At 40.2% G+C, this 18,815-nt stretch overlaps 1 protein-coding gene across 1 annotated transcript in view; it reads left to right on the top strand.

Moving 5' to 3' along the window:
* LOC122645917 (26S proteasome regulatory subunit 6B homolog) overlaps positions 1 to 18,815 on the top strand; it is a 43,472-nt gene that overhangs the window by 5,315 nt on the left and 19,342 nt on the right. The window contains exons 2-3 of the mRNA XM_043839325.1: positions 3,459 to 3,467; positions 15,713 to 16,218. Coding sequence (XP_043695260.1) covers positions 15,733 to 16,218 — 486 coding nt within the window. The 5' untranslated portion in view covers positions 3,459 to 3,467; positions 15,713 to 15,732. The remainder of the gene's footprint in view (positions 1 to 3,458; positions 3,468 to 15,712; positions 16,219 to 18,815) is intronic.

Genomic DNA, 18,815 nt, shown 5'->3' with positions numbered 1-18,815 from the left:
AAGATAAGTGATCATGTCCTTGTTATCTAATTCCACCACTAGACGGTCAAAACCTTTTGAAATCCCTTCCAACAAAGCCGATCGAATAGCAATAGCCTCTCCCACAAGAATTGTAGCAAAAGCCAACAGCATAGAGACAGAAAATAATAGTGTGCCAGTAGAATCTCTGAAGATAAAATCAATCCCACCCTTACAGTCCTTCTGGCAAAAACTAGCATCACAATTCACCTTGACATGGTTAGATGGTGGAGCTGACCATTGAGAACTAGTCGGCATCTGACTATCAATCAAAAGAGTAGTAGAAGACCCCACATTACCATAAAATTCCCGATAGCTCTTAGTTGCAAAATGGATAACATCCTCCAGGCTCCAAGTTTGTTTACTAAATATGAAATCACAACAAGCAACCCATATATACCAAAAAATAAACGAACAAAGTGAAGATAGAGCCTTACTCCATTCCTTCCCAAGACTTGTAAAAGACTTCCAAACCATCAGAAAATTGGAAACATGAGAAACCTCTGTTGGAATAGAAGAATAACCCAAATCATTGCCAAACCAGACGGCCTTTGCAAAACTACAGCAAAGTAAAATGTGAGTAATGATTTCAGTATCATCATACCACCCACATAAAGGATCAATATGACAATGTCGTCTTGCTAAAGCATCACCCAATGCAACACCATCAACAAAAGAACGCCATAAAAAAACGTTGGATCTTTGGAATAGTTTTGCAAGACCAAATAGTCCTCCAAACAGAATCAGGAACATCATGTCTAGATGAAGATGAAGAAGTAGAGGCACGCTGCAACAGCAAATTATCCTTATCATTGGTTAAAAGATAATAAGCACTTTTCACTGTGAAAATACCATTCCTTGATGCTCTCCACACCTGCCTATTTTTCCTAGGAAAAGGCGAAGATTGATTTGCATAATCTTCAACACGTTAGAAGGGGAAAAAAAATACTCATCAAGAAGGTCCTTCTTCCACATCATAGTATCTTGATCAATAAAATCAGCAACCTTGCACATAGTAGGAGATAAAATCCAAAGAACACATGAAATATACCCAACATCACCAGGTAACCATTGATCTTCCCAAGGATTGATTGATAGACCATCCCCAACAACCTAACCAAGACCCTTCAATAAGACCTCCTTTCCAATCATGATACTACGCCACCCCCAACTAGGATCATGACCATTGATGGAATGCACAAAATCAGTCCGAGGATAATAGATTGCCTTCATAAACTGAGATAGCATACAATTTGGTTCAAATCAAAGCTTATATGCCATTTTAGAGAGCAAAGCACGGTTATGAAGGGAGGTATCCCTGAATCCCAATCCACCTTTATTTTTAAATTGACACAACCTATCCCATGAGACCCAATGAATTTTTGGGGAACCATCATTATCACCCCAAAAGAAATTGGCAGCAAGCTTTCTAACATGGTTGTGATACGATGCAAGCAATTTAAAATGCATAGAAGCATAATTTCCCATAGGGAACACAGCAAACTTCAATAAAACCTCCTTACCAGCATGAGATACTAGTTTAGACTTCCAGCCTTGCACCCTTCCTTCCACTTTTGTAGAGATATCTTGAAATAAAACAGCTTTCGAAACACCAAAATCGGTGGGCAATCCCAAATATTTCTTTGGTCCAGGACCAGAAGGAATTATAAGGATTTTAGAGATCCACCTCTTCAATTTTGGGTGAACATTAGGACTAAATGTCAAAGAAGACTTCTTCAAATTAATTGCCTACCCAAAAGCCCAGCAGTATAGTGATAGAGCATCTCGAAGATAATCAATCTCATCAATATTGACTTCTGAAAAAATCAAACTATCATCAGCAAATAGGAGATGTGTAATGGATGGAGTCCTGTTCCGCACACTAATACCATGAATATGCATATCATTCTCAGCCTTTAGTAAAAGACAACTGAGGGCATGAGAACAGAGGATAAATAAAGCTGGAGACAAAGGATCACCATGCCGAATTCCCCTACTAGGAATAATAGTTCCTCTTGGAGCACCATTTATAAGGATTTGGTATGAAACAGTGCGAAGGCAACTCATAACCAAGTGGACCCATTGTGATGCAAAACCCATCCGTAAGAGGAGATTTTCAATGAAATCCCACTCAAGCCTATTATAGACTTTTTTTCATATCCAACTTCATAGCAACATATTTCTTCTTACCCTTCTTCCTCTTCTGATTATAATGAAATAGTTCATGTGCCATCAGAACATTATCAAAAATAGATCTGCCTAAGACAAAAGCAGATTGATATGGACTAATCACATCATTCAAAATCAACTTTAAATGACTAGCAATGATCTTGGTGAGAACCTTACAAACCACACTATAAAGAGCAATGGGTCATAACTGATCAGTAGTCTCTAGTTTAGATACTTTAGGTACAAGACATATTAAAGTATCATTTAGATCACCAGTTAGAGAACCAGTTGCATAAAAATTGCAAACCCAATTGAAAAAATCATCTTTAAGAATATCCCAGTACCTTTGAAAGAATGCTGGAGGAAAACCGTCAGGGTTAGAGATTTCAAAGGGCTCATTGCAAAGAGTGTTGGTCTCATCTCTTCCATAGAAGGAATACCACATAACATGGCATTAACATTATTTGTAATTATAGGATCTACAACCTCAAGGATAGAATCAAGAGAAACCCGATCCACACCCTCACTTGAATAAGCCTCTTCAAAATGAGATAAAATAGTGCTATACACTTCATGCTCGGACTGAGTCCATTCACCATTAGGCATCCGAAGACTCAATATTCTATTATGTTGTCTCTTTTGAATAGTTGTAGCATGAAAAATCTGGTATTTTTATCCCCTCCATTCAACCAGTCCACCCGTGATTTTTGACGCCACATCTCTTCTTCTTCCTTAAGCACATCATCCAAAGAAGATTTTAGGGCAACAATCTAGTATGAACAGATTTTGTTAATGGCAGACGCTCCAAAGCATCAATATCACCAATAAGAGCTCTTATTCGGTGATGAACATTACCAAACACTTCTTTATTCCATACCTTGTAGTCAGTTCTACAATTTGACAACTTTTGATGCACAATTTGGAATGAATCACCATTAACAAAAGAAGACCATGCATTGGCAGCCACTGACCTACACTCTGATGTTGAAACCACATAGCCTCAAAATGAAAAGGACGGCAACCTTACAATTTCCCTCCATCAGTATCAATAATAAGAGGAGAGTGATCAGATCCAATTGCAAGTTTAACAAAAACAATAGCATTCCCATTACTAAGTCTCCAAGCATGATTTGCCAATGCTCTATCGAATCTGATTTTCACATTAGCAGCCCCCATTCGCCTATTAGACCATGTATAAAATGGTACATTGCATCCCAAATCCATCAAGTAGCATGAATCAAGCATAGCCTGAAATGAAGTTGTGTCCTGAGTAGAAGTTAGTGCCCCACCTTCTTTCTCCTTCCATGTCAAGTGTGAATTAAAATCACCAAACAAAAGCCAATTTGAAGTTCGGTCATGACCTAAATTGATTAATTGCCTCCATACTTGAGGTCTTAAAGACCGAATGGGATCTCCATAAACACAACTTAGAGAAAAGGTATACATATCATTCATTGTTACAACAACATCTATGATACGATTAGAAACATAGCCAGGAACAACCTTAATATAATGTCTCCAAAAAAGAACCAAGCCCCCTGATGAACCTTCTGAATCAACATTATAAAAATTATCCATCCTCAAATAATGACAAAGTTGTTGAAGATGCTGATGACCACACTTAGTTTCCATAAGGAAAATCATATCAGGGTGTGAAGTATGGGAGAGTTCTAAAAGCAAATAGGCTGTCAAAGACCTCCCCAAGCCTTGACAGTTCTAGCTTAAGAACTTCATGATGTCCTGTGGGGTTGATCGACAACACCCACGGTTTGAACACCATCATACAAAACATCAGAGATAGTCTCACAAGTCCTAGCTCGCTTGTTCTTCTCATGCAAGACATTAAAATCAAAAGTAGATGTAGCACCGCCACCACAATTCTCCAAAGTATCCATTTGATCAACAACTAATGGAAGGGCAATAGTGGTCACATTAGCCTGAGATACAGCTATGGAAATACCCAGTTCTGAATTTGTCAAAGAAACAATAGATAATTGTGGTAAAATACTGTAGAGAAAATGTTGAATATTCGGTACAGGCATATTCTTGGATTGGCATTGGGTATGAATTTTGGCTAAGGTAGAAAGAAAGGAGTGGTTTGAGGGGTTATTGGTAGAAGAAGAGGAATTAGTGGAAATGGGATGGTGTTGTTAAACCTGCCCCAAACTGAATGAAATTTTTGCCTAAAGGACAGGAGTCTGAGACCAATCACCCAAGCACACGGTGGAGTGTCACCCCTGTAGTTGAATTCAGTGGAGAACCTCCAAGGATGTCATCCAATATACCTGTGAGAAGATGGGTTACAAACTCATATAACTGCTCAGTCTACAACCTGATGTACTGTCACACCCCTATTCCAGACAAGGAATATAATATAATATAAAGGGTGACTAGGACGACATGTGTCATCCTACTAAACCGTCCGAATCACTGACACAGTGTCCCAATGCACAGTCATAACCAATATTAAAGCAAGATAATATTAGAATGCGGAAAAAAAAAATATTACATTCCAAAGATCAGTAGTTTTGCGGAAGCGTATAAAATCAAATAGTTACAAGATGTTCAAAGGCTAGATGATAAATACAGTAGTTAATTACAGTTCTCCAATGACCATCTAATAACTATCAAAAAAGGGTATAATAGTAATTGTTTATACCTGAGCCTAAGCCTCAAAAGTAAATCAAAAGGGACTAAGTCCCGAATATCCTCACGGCCCGTAAGCGCAATCATCACAAGGACACCTGTCAGCATGTTCCTCAAACACAGTTTTCGGATCCTCCATACCTATGTCATCGTATCCCGAGGACTGGACCTCAAGTCCCGCAAGATACCCGTCACCTGCATCATAATCTAAAAAAGTGTATACACGAGGGGGTTAGCTCCACTGAGCCAGTGAGGGGATGGGGGATGCACAAACACACAAAGTCACATAGTTCAATGATGCATGTATATGTTAATTTGATTTTCCATCGAACATCACAACTAAGTCAAGGTATATGCTACTGTGACAACTCGGGAGTCACTGTGGGTCACTTATCTTATCGTCACAATGCACCTCAATTGTCACCAGGGGCCTATGTCGGTGGAAGCCTCTAAGACCACCCAGTGACAAACCCCGATAACCATTACTACCATGACTGGCCTCTCCCACCTCCACAGAATCTGGTGTTCTGGTTACCCAACACTTAAACCCCTGTTGGTAAGGATCGTAGCATAAGAGTATACAAGTCCTAGCCGCAAATATACTACATAAAATTTCTATCGTCCCGAGAGGTAATCCGGGCGCATAAATGTCCCATACCATCTCGCACCCGAGTACCAGCACGGCACGACGTATACAGTTTAATATGACATTCAATAATGGTATTTCATAAATATAAATACTCGGGTTTCCGGCACCGGCACTCACCGGCACCGTAACCCATCGAAGTAAAGCATCTTCAAACAACATCATCTCAATCATATATAAAAGTATGCAATATGTACGAGCATGTTGAATAAATTATACTGATGACATGGTATACAATGCAATAATAATATCAAGCCCAAACAACCAAACCCACTCACCCTAGGTGCTATATCCTGAAGTTATGAGATGTCGCCGCGATTAAGTAGCACGTCGCAAAAATAGGAGATTTAACCTAGTGAAAGAGTGAGAATAAGGTTATTATGTCAAAGGGGAGGATACCCAAAAGGTCTCTCACAAATTACCTAAGTTGTAGACTTTAAAGGTAGGGTGGTTTTATGGGTGGTTTCATGCCCAAACCTAAAACTACATGTAAATCCAACCTTAGCAGGGGCTTAGGAAGGGTTCTGCTAGGTGCGATTTTATGGGTGGTTTCTCAGGGTATATGAAATCGCACCTAAAATCAACTTTAACCGAGAGCTTCTTAAGAGGATGTTCTCAGGGTGGTTGCAGGGGCTGTTTCTCGTAGGTCCTGAAACCGCAAGTAAAACCATATGTCTCCAAATCCTAAAATCAAATGATTCTTCACCAAGGCTTCCATTTCCAAGTAGATTGGAGGAAAGGAAACACCAAGAGAGCTTCCTCCTTGGCACATTAGGGTCCTAAGACCTCATTAGGCCTATGCATCTTAAGGATTCAATAAAGGAAAGCAAGGAGAACCTCATTTAGGACATAATAGGGTAGAAACCCTAAGTCTTTCCATTGGGATGGGATTGGGAGCTTTAAGGTTAGCCAAAGGAGTAAAATAGCTCCACCATGATCATGGCCATGAGTTCACATCGATCCTTAGGTCTCAAAATAACCCCTAGACCGATTCTCTCCCATCTCCCAACCCCAAAACCTAAAATAAAGAAGGAAGAAGGCCTTAAAGGCTTACCTACCTTAAGGAAGTGGTACCCACGTTGAGGCTCCAAGAAGCAAGATCTCAAGCACCCTATCAAGCTCCTCCACCCCTCTTCTCCCTTCTCTCCTTCCTCCACGTTTTAAGTTTGGTGAGAATAGTAAAGAGAAGTAAATGTCTTTAGTTCTAAATAGGCAAAAGTGACTTTAGGACCCGTTTGGTTGGGTAACATTAGAATAGAAATCCATTTTTAGTTCATCAAGTCAAATGGGCCTAATGGGCTAAATGGGTCGACCCACTGGTTTCAAATAGAAAAGGACCCACTTAGGGATGGGTCCATCCACCATGGGATTATAAGCCCATCATACGCTCCCTTAAATAAGTGGGACCCACAATTAAAATATTCCCTATTCAAGCATAATAGCTCAGGTGGTTTAAACCCTGACCCGTACTTCGAGGACACAGAAGGGAGGGGTAAGTAATTAAATTAAAGGTTAGAACTTACAACTCCCTTATCATGGTTTGTCACCCATGACCCCGAACAGTCTCTCCACGACAGTGCCAAGCTGATCACTGAACAAGGTGTCCAAGTGAGGCGACGCTCCGGGGTACACTCTCCGGTACTCTTCACTTCCCGGACTAGTACTTGGAGGAAAATCAACGAAGCCGCAGTCAACGAATTTCCCCCACCGTCGATTGAGGAATCTTTCTTCCACAGCCAAACCCGTACTGTGGTCAATGATTTTGTAGTTGGGTTTGACCATTATGGAGAACAGATCACCAGCATACATGGCAGCGGTATCTACACATCACGAGGAAGAAATAATATTTAATTATATTCCTGGGGTGCAGGTATAACATGTACAACTCCAACTCCAGGTAATCTCTCTCCCTCCTAAACACATAGGGGGCCATACCTATTCAGATGTGTATTTGGTCCTGGGAAGGGTATTGGTGAAGTGCCTGAGTGTTTAACTTAACTCCTGTGCAAACTCATGACAAATACATCAGAGTTTCATTCTCTGGGCGATGCACTGGGCGATTGACCCAAACGCCCAATGAAACTCCCAAAGTGTCTGAAACTTGTATTTTTTACTCCAGACACCTGGGAACCATGCATACAGCCTGTGGACACCCCCTAGAGGTAGATGGGAAGTTTAGAAACCCTTACCCACCTCTGTAACCAAGTGGACCCCACCAATGCGGCTGGAATTGCCCATAATGCACTCAAAAATGCATTCTTGGAAGGAGGGGCTCATGGCCAAACAGACCTTAAGAGGTTCAAAACTATAAATAGGAGGGGCCAGTCCTCCCATTTTTGTTTGCTGCCACTATTGAAATAGAAAGAAAGAAAGAGAAGGGGAAGGAAGAAGAAGAGAATGAAAGAGAAGGAGAAGGAAGGAAGAAGAGGACAAGGGCTGGTATGGACATTGGTTGAGCATCCCTACAAGTTCATAGGTATGAACTACAGTCCCTAGCACTGCTGTCCATTCAAGTTAGCTTTCAATTCTTATGCTAGTCTGGTATATCTCTGGCCAGTAATGCTCAGAGCATCACTTGGATGCCTAGTAGGGCTCTAGATCTTGCATGCAAGATCTAGTCATTTAAAGATTGGACCTGAAGCTATTATTGCAGTTGAGATTGATGTCAGTCTCTGAGATAAGTTGCACTGCAGACTTGCACCCAGATCATGCTGTATGGGCATAGATCTTTACATGCACATGGATTCCTTTATACCTTAGCATAAAACCAGACCTGTGGTGGGTAAATACAAGTGATCTATGCCATGAATACAGCCAAAACTGAATCCAAAGCTTGAGCTCAGCCATGACAGCCATTCTCTATACTTTCAGAGCTCAACCCAGCTTCCAAGTGGACAACCAGACTTTGAATCCATTAGAACCAATCCGTTTAGCTCTATTTTAGGATCACAAACCTCCTAGGACCATCCTTGATCGAAGTCATGGCCAAGCCTGCAGCCAAAATCAGGATTTGAAGCCAAATCTCGTGTTAAACAGGCTTTGGGCAACGTACTAGGCGATTGACCCAAATGCCCAGTGTTGCTGATTGGGCTCAGATGTAATTTATGCTTTTTGGACCTTCACCAACAAGTCTAGAACAGCATGGGGAGGGTGAAAATGACTTAAAAACCCTTCCCTGTTGGTCCTTGCATCTCTGGATGATGCACTGGGAGATTGACCCGAAGGCCCAATGCAAGACCCAAAGAATTGTAAATGATACCCATACATGCAGCGTTGAGTCCAATTCAACCTAGACCAACCCTAGGTCACTAATATGATCTTGAACATTGTTTGACATACTTTAATGATCCGTTTAACTAGGTTTTGACCCCGGGCTCGGGGTACAGTGTCAGATATCGGCCGGGACCGAGCTGACCGCTGAGCAAGCGGGACTAGAACAATGTGAGTGAAATTATACCATGTGTGTAAATGTAACACGAGTAATGAGTCATGACAAATACAACAATGTTATTTACTGTGCTTATTTATTTCAATTGTTTTATATTCTGCTAAATATTGAATTCTTGACTGATGAGCAATAAGAATGGACAATGATGCTCGTATGTGAACTACTAGATTAGATGCTATAGCCAGCTTGAAAATGAGACCTGTGGTGGCCCGTAGAATGGGTTGCGGTTGATACCACCCAACTCATACTATGTCATATATAAAACATTGGGCTAGAGTATCATCACCAGTGCTACGAGCCCTTGCCAATAGGGGTTAAGGTGTTGGATGTCTATGAGAGTATCTATATGAAAGAGAAAAAAGAATAGAATTGTTTTACACCGAAAATGTGATTATGTGGTTCAATGCCAGCAAAAGGAATATGTTTTACTAAAATGATTATGGGTGCCTCATAGACTAATCCCAGAGGCCTGGTTGGGCTGACCATAGAGAGCATGCTGGAGCTAATCGGTTCTCTCCGACAACTCAATAGGTGTATCGTGGGAAGGGGTTAAAAGCCTGCACTGGGGATATATGTATTGGGGATTGTAGTTGCACTTTTACCTATCTTAGTTATGATGTTAAGTGGCTAATAAATAAAAAGAACCACATTTCATGTAGGACTCATTTGGTTGTGCTTGCATGTACATGCATGGTTATGTTTCATTCACGAGCTCGGTGGAGCTCACACTCTTGTATATGTCTTTTGTTAGATGATCCTACAGGTGGATGTTAAAGTAGGGGGGAGGCTCATCTCGTGGAGACGGGCCATGATTATTATGACTATGTTGGTGTGGACCCGACGGAGGTCATACCTCTGGTGTGAGTCTTTTCTGTGATAGTTGATGAGGACCCGTGATGGGCGGGCAACTGATTCTACTTCTGACCATGGAATCCTTTTTGTTGTAGTTAGCGGTTCCCTTTTGTATAGCTTTAGTTTGGGGCTCGGGTTGCCTTGCCCTTTTGATATTCTTTTTTGTAAAGCTTGGTTGGAAAAGTTAGGACTGCCAGTGTGAGAGAGAAAGAACTGGAACAATAGATGCTTGTAAATATTTAGTCTTAATGTTTAATGCAAATATTAGCTTCCGTAGCACTTTGAGTTTTATCTTATTCAGTATAATGGATGTGTGTGTTTGTGAATGGTATTAACAGCTTTTGGATCCTTGGGGTTTGGTGGATTGCTACCATGCAATTTGGGTCAGCTACCTAATCCTCCCAGGGGTGGTTTGGGGTGTGACAGAGCTCGGTATCAGAGTGAGAAGCTCTTTGTACATTCACAAATAGTAGAATAGGTTAACAACTTATAAGAAGCTAAACAAATAGAAATTAAATTAACATGAGATAAGATGTAAATAATAAACCATAAGGGCAAATATAACACTAGTAAATAAGATTCCATAAAATTCTGAAATGTAGCAGAAGCTATTACATTTTCTCTTTCAGTTGGAAGTACTACTTCCAGTTACAACTCAGCTGATAATAATAATAAAAAAAGGGTCTACATAAAGCACGATAAAAAAAAAGGGGTAGAAATACATAGAGTAAAGTTGAAATAAAAGACAAAAATTCCTAAAGTAAAACATCGGATATGGAGGAACTACTCCTATGGAGGATCATTGCTCTATGGAGGTGGAGCCTGTCATGAGTTAACCTGATAGTAGAAGTCCCAGAAATCTAGACACCGCTCGACCAAACCTACTCTCCCCTCTAGGGAAGTGAAACCCTGGTCCTTCCTCAAAGACATCTGGGCAACCTGGGTATGTAAGCCTCGAACCTATGCCGTCATATCTACCCAACCATAAGTCTCCGGTGCCTGAGGTGGTACCTGTGAACTAGAAGCTCCTGTAGGCTCATAAGTAGGGAGATCCCCAAACTGTGTGCCTGGGTCCACTGGGTCGCCCTCCTGCTCACCACCACCAACTCTAACCCGCTTAGCTGCCTCATGTCCCTCTTCCATCTCCTCCTCCTCAAACTCTGAATCACTCTCTGGCTCCCCTAGCATCTTCATCTTCCTGATGGAAGTTTTGCTGATAAGCTTCAACCTATCACCTCCCTCATACTCTCCCCCAAGAGAAACCCCAAAATGCAAGAAGACCTGGGTAAGGAATTTCCCATATGGCATGTCACACCCGTAAACCACCCCCTGGGAGGATTCGGTTAGTGACCCGAATACCCGAAGTATTCTAAGACCTCTAGGATCCCGAAGTAATATATACACGTCATAAGCACAACACCAAATCAAGAGTAAAAGTTTTTTTCATTGATCAGAGTGCGTGGAAAGTATAATTCACAAGTTTATATTTATATATTAATTACATTCAGATCCCCCTTTTTTTTTCTTGACAACCTGGATTTACATAGTTTCGTCCATCGAACGAGAAACAAGCTATACTAAAATATTTACAATGAAAATACATCTACAAAAAATATAGAGTTTTAACAAAAGAAAACAAATGAAAAGACTTCATCATCAGTCCCTGTTCTCCAAGTAATCCCCTCCGCCACTATCATATCCATCTGCAAAACCATCTAAAAGAAAATATTCCACAGGGGTAAGCTCCATCGTGCCTAGCAAGTAAAGGATTGTCCACACACAAGCATTCACACATAAAAAGCAAAAATCCTACATGCATGGTTTCAATTTTAAACCTAATTTCCACCTAACAAATAAAGCCTAAGTCTCTAGGTCGTACTACACCAACAACTCGGGAGAACAGACTTGGGTCCGTCATCTCAACCCAAGCCGAAAACCTCAATTGTTGCATAGAGCCTACACCAGTAGTTATCCCCAGATCCTCCCGTGGGTAGACCTCGATAATCATAGCCTGGACCCCACCTCGGTGTTCCACACACTCCTCAACGACAAGGAGCTATGATCACCCAGCACCTGAACCCCTGCTGGTAAGGGTTGTAGTATCAAGGAATGATGTCCCTAGTCATGTGCAGACTAAATGACATAGTACGAGGTGTACGGTGCTCCCGGATCCCATACTACGGCACACCATAGCTCTCATTTTCAAGCCGTCTACGGTATCTATTCTAACACAAAGTTCATATTCCATCACATTCCACATCGCATCATAATTCCATAATTTTATAATCACAGGATATAAAATGAAAAAATTAATAAAACAGGTTCTAACAAGAATAAATTCATACATATACATGAGTCTTAATAATCAATTTAAAATGATAAACATTCCAAAATAAAATCAGGGCCTATCCCCACTTACCTTGCTTTAGTTGATTTTGCGCTGTCGGGTTAGTTCATGAGTCGTTTGCCGGTAGGTTCAATAATCCAAGAGTTAAGTCCTAAGATTTATAAACCAAACATATATGTTAGGCGGTATTCTAATGTTTCTGGAGTGCCAATATAGGTTAGGGTTAATTTAAAACAGGTTTAGAGCTAAGAGAACACCTGACAGCAACACTGGTCTGTGTCGCTGGTTGACCAATGACTACCACCAAAGACAAATAGTAAACGAAAAATTGACTCAAGAGTTAGGTTTCTAATAGTTATCAACTAAACACGTATGCTGGATGATATTCTAATGATACTAAAATCCCAAGATAAGTTAGGGCCGATTCCGAATAGATTTAGAGTTAAGAAACACCTTTCAGTAACACTGGTCTATGTCTCTAGTTGACCAATAACTTCCACCAGAGACAACCAGAAACAAAATTAAAAGGGAAAACAGAGTTTTGATGGAGGTTTTGGGTTGGTCTTCCCCAATTGACATCAGGGATGATTCCCACATATAAGATTGAGTTCCTGTGATTCAAAATAGGCTAGGGAAGTAGGCAATTTGGGGAATTGGGATTAAGTTAATGATCATGGTTCAGATATACAAAAAAAATATTCAGAATTATTTTACATGAACTAAACCAACTAAGTATGACTGGAAAACTAATTATACAGAAGGGATTAAACTAAACAAGATGTTAATTGATGGTAGCACCAACAATCTATGATCTAAATGAAACTTCCTAATAGAGTCTAGCATATATGATGATAGCTTAACTAAATTAAAATAGTCTTCTAAGTAAACTCACACCCATGAAACTGGGTGCTAAGATTTCCTAGATCAGTGATGAATTTGGTACAGGAATCATGGTAAGAATAAAAGAATTAAAGGAAGATTCATGGAAAGGAGAAAAGATTACCTTATGGTGGTTGCTGTTTAGAGATATTTGAATGAACTTAGTGTATGAAAGCAAAACAGAATTTAGTCTTCAGTCTTCTTCTTCCTCTTCTTCTTAGTTTCTTTTTACTTCTCTTAGCTTTCATTCGTTTAGGTTTGAAGAGAGGCGAATAGTGAAAGATGGTTTATTTATATATAGTGTATTAGTCGGTCATTTAAATCTTATCCCTATTAATTAAAAATGATTATTTAGCTGAAGCTGTGTACGAAGGTTAGTTAAGCGGGTCCCACGTACCAACATTGTAGGGTAAACATTTCAACAAGCTAAATGGGACACGACGGCAAGATCCCAGACTCGAGGCACCAAGTCTCGCACTTCCAAAATAGGAATTTGCAGTAATAGTACTCTGGTTGATATATGTGGTTGACCAGAAGATCCACCAGAGTGTGTTTTATGTGCTGTCCAAGTGTCGGAATGCCCCGAGTTTGGCGGTTTCGTGTACAAATACATTTCTAACAATGTTTTCATGCCCTAAACACCTAAAATATGGTCAGGGTCACTTTCCATAATTTATACATTAGATTATAAATTTTGAAATTGTACCGGGGAGGTACACGTTATTTTTCCGGTAGATGACGGGTTACCACCAAGATTCCTTCTTCGTCTTCTACTCGTTTGAACATCAAAGCAATACTTTGAAATGTATACAAGGCTGCAACTATGGATTCTGGACCTACCATCGGATTCGAGTTAGAGTTCGGGTTGAAAAAGCCAAACTGTAACATTCTCCTCACCTTACAGAAATTTTGTCCTCGAAATTTGCAGTGTCTGGGGATCCGTACAAGTGAGGATACCTCAATCACTTTCATCTTTTCGCCACCCAGATATTCCTTTATCGGGGCGATTACCTCATAGTACTTTTTTGTCTTGTATCGGCATGCTTCTTTCGTTTTAAGTGAGATGCTAAGGTTCAATTCTCAAATATCCGGCCTTCAACAAGCAATGTAAATCACATCCAGGTTTGGTTAATCTAAGACTCTACTTACCTAAGGGAAATCGAACCCCAAACGTATATTTTAAGAAATCAACTGATCAAGTTATCCCCTCATATTCCACCCACTAATCTATGTTTCTTACAGCTTTGGTTTATATGGTATTAGTTTGTACTACCTTGCTTACAAGATTTTTTTATATATCAACATCTAGGTATAATTATTAAAAATCCCATTATAATAGGCTTATCACTCAAACGAAATTAGAATTTCCCAAAAGGATCTCACATTACCGCAAAACGTGAATGGTGATCTAAAAAAAAGAAGAAGAAGAAGATTTCGCTGTCGTCTTAGTTAGGAGATCAATGATTACATTAGTCAAATATGACAAATCTCTTAAGTACATATAGCAAGGGTAACCCAATCTATGAAGACCACAGAACCTTTGAAGACCTAATTGTCATTGCAAGGGTAACCAAATCTATCTCCATTCAAAAGCATTTGGTCAACCTACCTTTTGATTAGATAAAAAAACAGAGGATTAAAGAGATAATAGGAAAATAGAGAAATAATAGAGAGAGAGAAAATATAATTTAAAATTAAAGAGATAAAATATGCATAAGGATTGGTTTTACAGATGAAGCATGGCGTCTTGGCTTATTGGGAGGTTGCCAACCTCTTCTCAAGTTAATTTCAAGAGATAAATTAGGATTCAAAAAGTTCCCTCATTGTCTTATGCACCCGTATGGCCGTATATATGATGTGCATGGTTGCATAACTTATCCCACTGCTTCCCTATAATCCATCCTACCACTTCTATGTAACTTCTTTCAATAACTGCATTGTACTTCCACATATTCCACGTACCCGTAACTTGGATGGTGAAAGTCCTTTATAGACACAACGTTTGTGAATGCGTTGATCTAATAATATTACTTGTGGATTGGAATGGATAGTTTCTTCACCTCCTTGCACCTTAAGCAAATCACCTTGGTCTTGGTGTCAATCACCGATGTTCTCTATAAGTAGTTAGACATGATACCAGATGATGTGTGCACAAAGGGGCGAGATGAGAGAAATAATAAGGAGATAGTAAATATGATTTAAAGTTAAATATATATCCCACCCACGTTGATACTATTGTATGCACTCTTAGTGGTCGTTGCGTTGATGCAAGGACTACACGCCTAAACAACTATCATTTGCCCCTTACTTTTAATGGATACTAAGCAGGCTAAACTAGACACAAATTGAATTCTGGAGAAGGTGAGCGATCTTAGATTATTGGTAAAATAATATTATTGCATAATTTCAATTGTTCAGCAAGTGGCTGTTGTTTAGTGGTAAGAATTCCACGTCGTGGCCGTGGAGACTTGGGCTTGAATCCCACCAGCCACATTTATTTTTTCAGATAATTTTAGTTTAGTGGTTAGAATTCCGGTTGGTTACCAAAACCGGACTGAACCGACCGATCAAACCCCTAATCCAGACTAGGGCTGGCCGGACTCGAATAGCGGAGATTTTCTTGAGACTCACTCCACTAGAGTTCTACTCGCTCGCTGTCCATAAATAGAGAAACGAAGGGAAACGGATTATTTTCCTTCGCCTGAAGAAAAATGGGCTGCATCAGCCATGGTTGTCGACTCGAAGCCATCTTTGGAACCACCACCTTCTTTCCCTTCATCAAGATCTGATCCATACGGATTTTCCGACCAGTCATCAATTTCCGATGATGACGACTTATATGGCCGCCTCAAGTCTTTGCAGCGCCAGCTCGAGTTTATCGATATTCAAGAGGAATACGTGAAGGACGAGCAGAAGAACTTGAAGCGTGAGCTTCTTCGTGCCCAAGAGGAGGTGAAGAGGATCCAATCGGTTCCTCTCGTTGTCGGTCAGTTTATGAAGATGGTTGATCAGAACAATGGCATTGTTGGATCAACAACCGGCTCGAATTATTATGTTAGGATTCTCAGTACCATTAATCGGGAGCTGTTGAAGCCTTCAGCAACAGTGGCTTTGCATCGCCACTCCAACGCCCTTGTTGACGTGTTGCCACCTGAAGCTGACTCGAGTATCTCGTTGTTGAGCCAGTCTGAGAAGCCAGATGTAACCTATAATGTGAGTCTTGTTACCCAATTAATTTAGGGATTTCGACTACTAAGGCATCTTCTTTCTCAGTAATTTACCTCCCTTGGTTTTGGTCGGAATTCACTCGAGTTTATTTTCTTAGGGATAAAATTTTCCTTAGGGTTTGGAGGAATTTTTTATTGTGGCAAATTTATTTTGTTTCTTGTCTCTTATTACTGTTTGAAGTAGCCTGAGTTCATACTTTTTTTGATATTAGCCTTCAGACGTTTGGGTTGGAGGCCTTCTGCGGTGATTTTAAGCTCTCTCTTTTTTGCTCTCCCCTCCCCCCCATAGTTGTGGTACTGATAATAATTGGGTTCTCTGTGTTAGGGTTCTTTATAGTATGGGTGGTTTCTTTACTTATTTATTATCATTTCTGGTCGCGCTACTTAGGGATTATGTTGTCTGTAACTCTGTATTATATAGAATTCAAAGGATGATGCGGGGTGCACAGAAAACTTGGATGTGTTTTCTTTCTTCTCTGTGTTTGGTTATGTCACTGACTTGCTATATTTTTCTAGAATCAGGATCTTTTATTCGGAGCTTCTAGTTAAGAACTCTTTTGATAATTTATTTTAGAATGTCAGAAAATGAACTTCCGAATCTTTGTTATCTCTGTTCCTCTTGCAATGGTTGTTCTCCTCTTTTTCACATACAATCTCGCATTCTTGTTGATGCCGAATAGTTTTTGGTTAATCCGGGGAGGGAGGGGGATTAATAATCAGACACTTGTCATTTATATCTTATCATTTCAAGAAAAATAGTATAACTTCTCATCTGTTGGCGTGAGCATAATGGGATATCCTTCTTCCCTATAGTTCAAAGCATTGAGTGAATTACCAGTGGCATGTGATTTCGCAAAACCCACTAAGAGAGTGTAGTTGGTCATTGCCTCCCTCTGTTCACTGTCTTTGGACTTTCTTCAGTAGCTCCTCCTGCTTGTCTCCTTTGGTTATTGGAGCTCAATGTGAAGTTCATCCGGTTTTTCAGGAGGGACATTAATGTAAGACTAGATTATTAGTCCCAAATAACTCATAAACCTAATTAGAAACTAGGACAGAACTAGGAAGTTGGAGTTTCAAACCAAACCAGCCTTGGGAAGGTAACCAAACTTGGATCGAAGGTTGCTTGTATGGTGGTGAAACACGGGTGGAAGTTTCACTCAGTTTGGATGGCTGAATTGGGAGAATTGGCAGCAACACCAAATTAGACGGTTTGTAGAAAAGTTGCAAATCAGCACTGCACCTGGTCTCCAAGAAGGATCGAGTGTAGGGCTGGGTGTGAAGAAGCTTTGCTGCAATTTTGATGAGATTTCTAATGGACAGAAGTGAAGATATGAGAGTGGAATGAAAATAGAAGGTTTGGGAATAAGAAGCAATCCAGCCAATGGGATGGGCCAGACTTAGGATCAAGTGGGGTGTTTGATGGTGTGCTTCTATGCTCCAAAGCCCAACATATTTCGATGGATGAATGTGGAAATATGCTGCCTTGAAGTCGTAGCAGGAACTTGGGGCAGAACTGAATCTGCAAGGTGTGAAAGTCTCCTTATGTTGATCAGCGATAGCAACAGCTACAGCAGCCTTGGATGTATCTGGGGATTAATTGCAGCCTTCCTGCGAATCTTCACAGCACTATTGATCACAGGGTAGCAACAACACAAAAGGGATCGATTGCAATGGAGGAGAAGATAGAGAAGAGAAGATAAAAGAGAATGGGGTAGGGGAATGGCTCTCTCACCCACAGCTATCCCAATTGTTGAAACATGGAATTTCTCTCATCACCGATGGCAACATGGCCTGAAAATTCTATTCTCCAAATCTGCTCCTTTCTTACAATAGGAGGCCTATTAATAGCTTAGGCAAGCTTACAATAAAAATAGAAAGTTGAAAATAAGAAAGTAACGTGAAAGGAAACTACTATAAGCCTTTTGCAAGATAAGATTGAGGCTTGTACACCAAGTAATCTAAGACTTGACTAAGCATGACTTAACTAAGTAAACTGAAATAAACTTAAAAGTAAACAAAAATAGAAACTTAAGTAATAGTAACTAACTAAATCAGCAATAAAATCTGCCTTGTCTTGCTATATTCATTGTGGCCCACAAAATCTCAAATATTTGCTTGGATTTCCTTCTCCATACGAGGCCTATGGACCCGTAACACTGTTAACGTGAACAGTAGTATGCGTATTGTTCATGTGAACAATAACTTTTTTTTGGGGGGGGGGGGGAAGTAGTTCAGGCTGCCTTAGGTGATGCTCCATCGAACCAACAAAACCTTGCCACTTCATCAGACCAGGCTGCCTCTCACAGTTGTCGAATCCACAATCTAGCTGGGCTAGTTTTGGGGCTTGTTCTTCTGGGCGTACATATGGACTTGTAATCTACATTAGACATCCTAGCAAAGTAGCAATCCCATGTTTATGCAAGCAATTAATGTTGTTTTGATCACAAGCTAGTTTAGAAGTCATTTCTGCCTGAATTTAACGATGACGTTTGAAGTCAGGATAATCCTTTATCTCTTGAAAAGTAGTGTGACAAGTGTGCCGATCCAGTCGGTATCGAGAGCTCTAATGATCATGGCGATGGA

Source organism: Telopea speciosissima, chromosome 11 (genome assembly GCF_018873765.1).
Source record: "Telopea speciosissima isolate NSW1024214 ecotype Mountain lineage chromosome 11, Tspe_v1, whole genome shotgun sequence".
Taxonomy (NCBI): domain Eukaryota; kingdom Viridiplantae; phylum Streptophyta; class Magnoliopsida; order Proteales; family Proteaceae; genus Telopea; species Telopea speciosissima.
Note: the sequence above shows the minus strand (reverse complement) of the source record. Positions and strands in the feature narration are given on the sequence as shown.